The sequence below is a fragment of the Alligator sinensis genome, unplaced genomic scaffold (assembly GCF_000455745.1).
Source record: "Alligator sinensis unplaced genomic scaffold, ASM45574v1 scaffold138_1, whole genome shotgun sequence".
Lineage (NCBI taxonomy): Eukaryota > Metazoa > Chordata > Crocodylia > Alligatoridae > Alligator > Alligator sinensis.
In genome coordinates, this window is record NW_005841862.1 from 2,705,046 (window position 1) to 2,714,217 (window position 9,172).

The window sequence follows — 9,172 nt, forward strand, 5'->3', positions numbered from 1 at the left end:
GTTCCCTGGATCCTCCTTTTTCTTTAGTATGGGCACTACAGACCAGTCAGCCTCACCTGGAAAAGTCATGCAGCATATATTCAAGGAATCCATTTCTAAGGACTTGGAGGAGAAGGTGACTAGGAACAGTCAGCATGGGTTCACCAAGGGCAAGTCATACCTGACTGACCTGATTGCCTTCTATGATGAGGTGACTGGTTTTGTGGTTGTGGCGTACCTTGATGCAGTGTACTCTTGATACAGTCTTCCACGGTATTCTCCCAGGCAAGCTAAGGAAATACGGGCTGAATGAATAGACTGTAAGGTGGGTAGAAAACTGGCTGGAGCATTGGGCTCAGAGCAGTAATCAATAGCTCAATGTCTAGTTGACAGCTGGTATCAAGTGGAGTGCCCCAGGGGTTGGCCCTGGGGCCAGTTTTGTTCAGTGTCTTCATCAGTAACCTGGAAGATGCCATCGAGTGCACCCTCAGCAAGTTTGCAGAGGATGACAAGCTGGGGGTTGTAGTAGACTCACTGGAGGGTAGGACTAGGATTTAGAGTGACCTAGGCAAACTGAAGGGTTGGGCCAAAAGGAATCTCATGATGTTCAACAAGGACAAGTGCAAAGTCCTGCACTTAAGACAGAACAATCGCATGAACCAGTACAGGCTGGGGGTGGACTGGTTGGGCAGCAGCTCTGCAGAAAAGGACCTGGGGGTTACAGTGGACAATAAGCTGACTAAGCCACCAGTGTGCTGTTGTTGCTAAGAAGGCTAACATACTGGGCTGCACTGGTTGGAGTATTGCCAGCAGATCAAGGGAAGTGATTCTTCCCCTCTATTCAGCACTGGCAAGGCCATATCTGGAATACTGTGTTCAGTTCTGGGCCCCCAAATATAGAAAGGATTTGGACAAATTGGAGAAAGTCCAGTGAAAGGCAACAAAAATGGTGAGGGGATGGGCAAATGATTTATGAGGAGAGGCTGAGGGAACTGGGCTTATTTAATGTAGAGAAGAGAAGACTGAGGGTGGATTTAATAGCAACCTTCAACGACCTGAAGTGACTTGCAGCAAGGGAAGTTTAGGTTAGATGGCAGGAGGAATCCTCACTAGGAAGGTAGTAGTAAAACACTAGAAGAGGTTACCCAGAGAGGTGGTGGAAGCTCCATCCTTGGAGGTTTTCAAAACCCAGCTAGACAAAGCCTTGGCTGGGTTGATCTAGTAGGGGCTGGTCCTGCTGTAGCAGGGGGTTGGCCTAGATCCGCATTTCTCAACCCATGGGCTGTGACCCAAAAAATGGGTTGCAAGAATATATAGAAGGGTTGCGAACAAACTTTGAAAACAGATCAACAAACTTTTTAAAAATGGAGAAAGGGAGAAAAACATGGGGAACCCATGGGTTTGGTTTTTTTTCTTTGCTGGCCATAGTGCCAACCTGTGAATGTGCTGTTTGCGGGGGGGAGAGACCTGCCCCACTCCACCCCACAGACTAGGGAACTGAGGTCTGGATGTGGGGGGCAGTGGGTCAGGAGTGAGGGGCATGGAGTCAGGGCTGGCCATCAATTTTTACACCTTCCAATCCTAATTTTCTATTAATATCAATTTATTGCGATTTTTTTTTTTTTTTTTTTTTTTTTTTTTTTTTGTGCCCCTCCACTTTAATTTTCATTGTGCTATAGAAACTTGTATCATCGTCATCTAACAATTGCAGAAGCTGCTGTGACAGGAAGGGAAGCTTGAGAGAGTTGCATGTTGGACAGCTGGGTTTTGGCATCTGGGAAAGACTTTTTGTGAGCCAAGCCCATTAGCTGAATGGCTCTGCATAAGAGATTGGAAGTGGTTTAACATCTGATGTTATTACTTTTTAAGAGTTAACACTCTGATTGCAATGAATAGAGTGGCTTTCACTGTGTTAGGGTGAAGGAATGAATGGGTCACAAGCTTGTGGTAGATGATGAGAATCCCTTCACAGCAGCTGACACTTCAGTTTTTGATCTGGGTGGGCTAAGGTAGCTTTTAACTTCAAGTTCCCAAGTGAAAAGCTTGCTCTGTGTCTGAAAGGGATTTCAATGCAATGGCTAGAAATAAGATAGGCGGAAGTAATGATACTCTGTCGTCATTCATGGTTACACTTAGTAAATGTTGTTTACCCAGATAATACTTGAGCAGTGTAGATCTCATGTACCACACCCTGCTTTCTTTTCTAGGTATCTCCTGGAACAGGATTTTCCAGGGATGCGGATTGGACCAGAGCCTACCACAGATTCCTTCATTGCCGTGATGCAGGGAGATGTGGAGGGGGTCATTCCTGGAAACGCACTAGTGGTTGATCCAAAAAAACCTTTCAGGAAACTGAATGCTTTTGGCAATGCATTTTTGAACAGGTCAGTATAATGTGCAGACACCCAGGTTGTGCTGCTTTGGTACATAATATGTTGAACAATCCAAATATAATTTATCATCATACAAGCTTTATTTATGTGCCCCAGGGGTGCAATGCTGCCCTAGTCTCACTGGGCAGCATTCCTACCTCATGTTCCCTTGACATGGGTAGGAGAGCCAGTTGGACTGACGTGGGCCAACCTGTCTAGTGGCATGGATTGTAATCGGTTAGAAGGTATGAAACTCTGTCTCGGGTCAGAAGGGACCTGAACAGATCAAGTCCCTACCCCCTGCCTTGGGTAGGAACGAGTACTGGGATCACAATACTCCAGCCAGACATCTATCCAACATCCTCTTGAAGACCCCCAAGGTAGGGGAGCCCATTCCAGAGCCTGGCAGCCCTAACCATAAAGTAATGCTTCCTGATATCAAGCCTGAACCTGCTCTCAATCAATTTGTAGCTGTTATTTCTTGTTATCCCAGGTGATGCCCAGGGGAACAGAGCCTCACCTATTTTCCACGGGCCTCCCTGGTGAGTTTATAGATAGCCACCAGATCCCTATTCAGTCTTCTCTTGTGGAGGCTGAATAGATCCTCAGGCCCTCTAGTCTGTCTTCGTAGGGCCTGGCCTGCTGCCCCCTGACCATGCAGGTGGTCTTCCTCTGGACCCTCTCAGGGATGTGGCTAACCTTCTCGAAGTGCAGTGCCCAGAACTGGACACAGTACTCCAACTGTGGCCTGACTAGCGCCGCATAGAGGGAAAGGATCGCCTCCCTGGACCTGCTTGCAATGCATCTGTAGATGCATGACAACGTTCAGTTAGCCTTTACTAAGTGTCAGATGTAACTCTGCCCTAAGCTGAACCATGTAGTAACTTGAGTGAAATGACATTGCATTCTGCTATTCTTGCCTTGTTTGTGTATATCTACATTCCTCTTCTAAGCACCCAGTTCAGTTCCTTGGGCCAAAGTCATCTCGGATACAACTCCTGTGGAAGCCAGTGGAAAAATGCTGGCAATGAAATAGACTCGGTCTGTTCCTATTTGCCTCTTGGATTACAGCATCATCTGATTTCCCTTTTGAAATGGGATTTGTCTGTCTGTAGCCTTGAACAAATGGCTTGTATACAAACTTACTGGGGCTTCAACTTCTGTCCTTCTAAAACAGTGGTTGTCAACCAGGTGTGTGCATACCCCCAGGGGTACTTAAAAAGGGTCCTAGGGTGTACTTAGACCTAACATGGCAGATTTTATTTATTTATTTATTTATTTATTTATTTTTAATGCTTTTGTGTGCACGGCTGCAGCACAGCACATCCCAGAACTGACTAGCCCTCTCGTAACCCCCTTCCAGTGCCACTGCTGCCTGCCCTGAGTGTAGCCCAGCCCCCTGCCAGGAACATGTGCAGATCTGGGGACATCCCCCCCACCCCCCCCTTTCCCAGGGTGCATGCAGTAGCAGGCGCTGCCCCACACCTTGCCCCTGTGCCCAGGGTAGGCTGCAGCTGGGGGCTGGGACCAAGTCTGGGGCAGGCGGCGGTGGCACTGGGGGCTGCAGCCACGCTAGAATTCACCGTAGCCCCCCTCCCAGTGCTGCCACTCACCCTGAGAGCAGCCCAGTGCCACCACCCACCCAGAGTACAGGCCCCAGCCTGCCCTGCCCTGCCCAACGCACAGATCTGGAGGCACATGTCTGCCCATGACCTCCCAAGATGCATGTAGGTGCAGGAGCCGCCCTCTGCACAGCTCAGTCCCGTGCCCTACCCCATACAGATCTGGGGCACTTGCTCTCCTAAGGTATGTGCACCATCAGGAGCTGCTTCCTCCTTTGTTGTGGCTTCAGTTCTTCTTCTCTTCCCCCCCCCCCCAAGAATAAAAAAAAGTGTATATGAGCTGCAATTTTGAGAGAAGGGGTACACTTGTTGAAAACCCCTGCTTTAAAAGGTTGCTCTGTGGGATAAACTCAGTGTCATGGCTAGAGATGGATCCCATGCTGTGACACTGAGGACCAGATTCCATTCCACCTATTGGGTATGTAATTGAACTGAGACATCCACATGTTTTCTGCTTGGCTAGAGTCTAGAAAAACAGCTGATACAAAAGGGTGGGTGGATGGGTGGGTCTTCTCTTCCTCCAGGCTGCCTTGTACTGTTCTGTCATCTTGCCCTTAACTGCTAATGCATCTGCTGCTGTTCTTATCTTTCAGGGTCTTGAACAGTATAGAATAGAGTTGGACTTGGGCATCTAAGCCTATGTGTAGGTGGAATAGAATCTGGCCACAAGATCTTGCCTTCTCAAGAAGTCAGAGCTCTTGATTTGGGTTCTCCTCTTCTTGACACAAGACAGCCAGATGCTGCTTTAGGTCTAGGCAGCCTTGTTGATGCACACTCTAGTCCAGGGGCCCAATAAGGTGCAGCCCCACACCCCCTAAATAAGTACCAATTGCAGTTCCCTCTGACTGCCCCACACCAGCGGTAGCCAAAAATGAGTTGTCCAGCTGCCCTCCTTTATGCTGTCTGTTTCCTAGTGACTAGCAAGGGAAACCAGGCCAGGAAGCCAGTCAAGCATCTGGACTTCAAGACCTAGAAACCCACAGTAGAACCACAAGTGGCAGCCCCAGAGGTGACTAACTGCATGCTGCAACATCTATATGGGCGTGCAGAGTGAATGGGGAGAAGTGTGCTGCAGTGAGCAGGAAGGAAGCTAGATGGATTCTTGTAAGCATATCTTTGCAAAGAGCTCCACTTGGCCTTAGGCTGACCCTGAAAGTAATATTTGATCACAGCATGGTCTCATTCAAATGGGATGATGTGGCTCCAGCTTTAGAGAAGTTTCTGGATGACTTTGCTATCCTGCAGGGTGCAGAACATCTGCATTCAGCCAATAACCAAGCCTGGTGACAATCCAGCCTCTCTAGGATGGGGGCGGCCTGCATTGTATAGCACAGTGGAACAAAAAAGCAGCTCTGAAGGTGCTACAGAGCCTTCCCTGCCACCTAGAAATAGCACAGAGCTGCCAGAAATGTGGGAGAGGGCAGCATGTGTGATGGATGAGGTGTTGGTAAGGGGGGATGGGACATGGAGGCAGTGTGAGAAAAGCAAAGGCACCTCACTTTGGCTGCTAAGTTTTAAGATGATCTTGACTTACTGTCTTGCCAAGTCATGGATCTTCGCACTGTAGCTAAGCTTTCCCTAGCTGATCTTATGTTAAAGCGCACGGTGCCCTGCCTTCATGATAAGGAGGGGATGCGGGGGCTGCAGAGGTAGAAGTGCATGTCCTGCCTTCTTGAGTGTAGGGAGCAGCCAAGCAGTCTGAATAACCCCTTCTTTGCTGGCAGCCCTGTGGCTGATGGGGAAAGGACAATCCTTTCTGAACTGCCTGATGTAGAGGCTTGAAAGGAGACCAGTACACACATCAGCACTGGAGGTGCTAGTGCACTAAGAAATACTGCTGCATACAGTTATGGCCACCTATTCTTTCAGCAAGAAGCTGCAAGCAAAATCATCAACTGGTAAAACTGAGCACCATCCTCTTAAGTGAATGGAGCAATGCTAGCTTACTGCAGTTGGTTTTTTTTTTTTTGGTTCTGTGACAAGGATGAGCCAGGATTCCTGAGAGCTTATACTCCAAGGGCTTAGTTTGAGGTTAGATGGTATTCATTAGATATTTGGGTGGCTCGGGTTACGCTTGCAGGACCTGCACAGGCAGGGAATCAGGGCGCTTATTACCAGGTCTAGAGGTTAACTGTTCTCTTCCTTTGGTGCCTTTACTGTGGGTCAGTCCAGATAATACATTTTTCCTCTTGGTCCATTGATCTTTCCAACTATAGAGTCAGGATTTCCATAAGGAAGGGCAGTATTTTAAAGTTGGATAATTCAGTTGTGAATATTTTAAGGCAGCAGAGAACAGACGGCCGAGTCCAGCACTGCTGAAACTGTCTTGGTTGTACTAGGTATGAATTTTTTCCTGCTGGGTTTTTGGGAACAACAGGCATAAAGAGACATGAGAAGCTTTGCCCCTCTCCCCAGAATTCAGTTGCATGTGCTTGGCACTTCATTGGATTCCTTGGATCTGATATCCTCTATGGAATAGTTTACCCAAGGGAAGCGGTGAAAGTTTTTCTGCCTTAGTCATCTAAAACTAGACCAGCAAAAGCACTTGGGGAAAATGTTGCAAGGAACAATTCTGTGTTGGCAGGCAACAGACTATATGACCTAAAAGATCTTTCCAGCTCTTACTTCTCTGATGTAGATGGTAAATAAAGAGGGGAACCTAGCCAAAGATACCGCCCTGTGCTCTTTTTATTTTTTTTTTTCCTCAAGAACTATGCAAGTAGAAATGCCCTCTTACAAAGTTTCACATTATCTTTTGCCAAGTAGGGAATAGTAGAGGGCAGTCATATCTGAACTGAAATTCCTAATTACTTTGGGCAGGAGAAATGTTGAGATGCTCCAATTTAAGCGTTTAGGATCGTTCTTGTTAAAATTGGCTCCGAAGCTTACTTTAAAGTGTAATGGTATTGAAGGACACAGCTGCTGGTCTGTTTGTCCAGATATTGCCCAGGGTTCATTTGGGAGAAGCCTTGGTAGCGGGGGGGCTTTATTCACCCATTCCATTTGGATCCAAATGTTGTGTGAACCAAACTTGTTTCTGGACTGGAGCAAATATCCTTCTTGTGCTGCTGCTTCCTACCCTGATGGTACCTCAATAGACTTCTCCAAATTGCAGCACCCTGTCACTGCTTTTTTTTTTTTTTTTTTTTTCATTTTGCCTCCCAGGACCCAATCGCAAGAGGCATCTATGAAACAACCATGAGCCAATGTAATCGATAATTACTTATGCTTTTCATTTTCTTTTGGGTGTTACCCTAGGCAATATCAAAATAATTCATGTTACTTTCTGTATAAAGCCAGGCTTGCTTTCAGGTTCTCTTTGTCTTAAAGCTTTTGACTCTTCCAGAGGAGGTATTGTTGTAATTCGCTTGAGTTCATAACCCCACACCAGGAGATTTTAAGGGAACAAAAACAAACCCACTCCTCCCTGCTGTTTCAACAACACATGAAAACTATTTTCTTCACATTAGAACATCCACACTGGTTTTGCTTCAATAACCTGAATGTTGAGACCTGTATGGAACAACTTGCCATGTGTTTTGGTTCATTGCATTAAATATGGTTTCTCAAAGGGGCCAAGGGATTAGATTTTTAGGGGTGTGCGAAGCGGGGCCCTATTCAATTCGGATATGGCCCAAACTGGGGACACTGATTCGGATCACTGTCCTGACTTTGATTTGGCCAAATCCAAAGATCTGATGCTGATTCAGGGAATCTGCGGTCTCAGACAGATGGCTATAAACGGTTTTTCCTACATACCTTGAGGTACTAGCACAGCTCGTGATCACTGAAGTACTTCCAGATCCACCAGGAGCGTGAGGGGGCCCTCCCAGCTTGGCCATCAGCTGCAGGGGGGGCCCTGGGTGCTGCCCCCCCAGACCCAGGAGGCACCAGTTGCTGGGTAGGGGGGGCAGGATGCTCCCCAGCGGACCAGTGCTTCTGGTCTCCTTCCGGGTCTACTGCCAAGCTTGCTGGGGAGCCCCCCATGTTCCTATGGGGTGCTCCATGCACCCCAGCATTGCAGCATTCATGAGCCCCTGCTACCTAGAGGTATGTAGAAAAAAACATTTAAGAGGTATCTATTCAGAAAGATTAAAGGGTCCTCTGATTTTGATTTGGAGATTTGGCTGCCGAATCTCTGCCGAAATGAATCGGGGACTGAAGCTTTGCACAGCCCTATAAGATTTGGCATCTCTTACGCTACTTTAAATTTCAAAAAATTCCATTGTCAATAGAGTTGTTTGGGATGTAGAGCCCAATCAGTTGAGATCTAACCAGTGCCCCCTGCTATATCAGTTAAACTTTTTCTCTTTTTTTTTTTTTTTAAAATACAGATTTGTATGTGCACAGCTGCCCAATGCAGTACTAGAGAGCATCAGTGTTATCGATACTCCAGGGATCCTTTCGGGGGAGAAGCAAAGAATTAGCAGAGGTAAGGCCAGGGGATGGCTTCTGTATGAGGGGCAAAACATAGTCTGACTGAATTCTGAGTTATTGCTCTTACCAATATAAGATTTTGATGAGTTTCATTTAACTCGTGACCTTATTGGTTGTGGGGGGGGGTGTTAACATTGGACTGACTTTAATCTCTTATGGGACTAGAAATGGTCCCAAACTGGGCTACCAGAAGTGACTGTGGTGAGTTCCTCAGAACAGTAGGAGAGCTTTTAATCAGAAAATGCTGATCTGTTGAGAATTGGCTGCTGTGCAGGAAGGTATGTTTTGGTGTCTATGAAACTTGGAAAAAATAGGTTAAGGCAAACACTTGCCTAAGGTGGCCTAGTCAGGGATGCCTTGAGCAGGGGTTGGAGTAGATGATGACCTCCTGAAGTCCCTTCTAGCCTCAGTTGTCTACGATTCTAAGTGTCTGTGGTTAAGCATCCCATGAGTTGATGGTCTTGAAAACTTTGGCTGTAACATTTCTGTTTGTTTGCTTGCCTGTTTTTAAAAAAAAAAAAAAAAAAAAAGCGGGGGCAGGGGTTTTGATATTATTGTCACTTACCTTCACTGGAGGTTATAAAGTAGTTCATGCCTGTACTGTGCTTTGAAGAGCATTATCCCAATGATGGGTGAAATGCAGATAGACTTCTGGTGACACTCAAGTTCAGATTTGAGAAATATATGTACTTCATGGCTGGCTGGCTTGCTTGCTTTTATTACCAGCACAGATCCTACTAGGTGTGATACTTCCCCCCCCCC

At 46.8% G+C, this 9,172-nt stretch overlaps 1 protein-coding gene across 2 annotated transcripts in view; it reads left to right on the forward strand.

The window, feature by feature from the left end:
- EHD3 (EH domain containing 3) overlaps positions 1–9,172 on the forward strand; it is a 37,754-nt gene that overhangs the window by 9,482 nt on the left and 19,100 nt on the right. For both annotated transcript variants that reach the window (XM_014524995.2, XM_006016550.3), the window contains exons 2-3: positions 2,187–2,363; positions 8,308–8,405. In XM_014524995.2, coding sequence (XP_014380481.1) covers positions 2,187–2,363; positions 8,308–8,405 — 275 coding nt within the window. The remainder of the gene's footprint in view (positions 1–2,186; positions 2,364–8,307; positions 8,406–9,172) is intronic.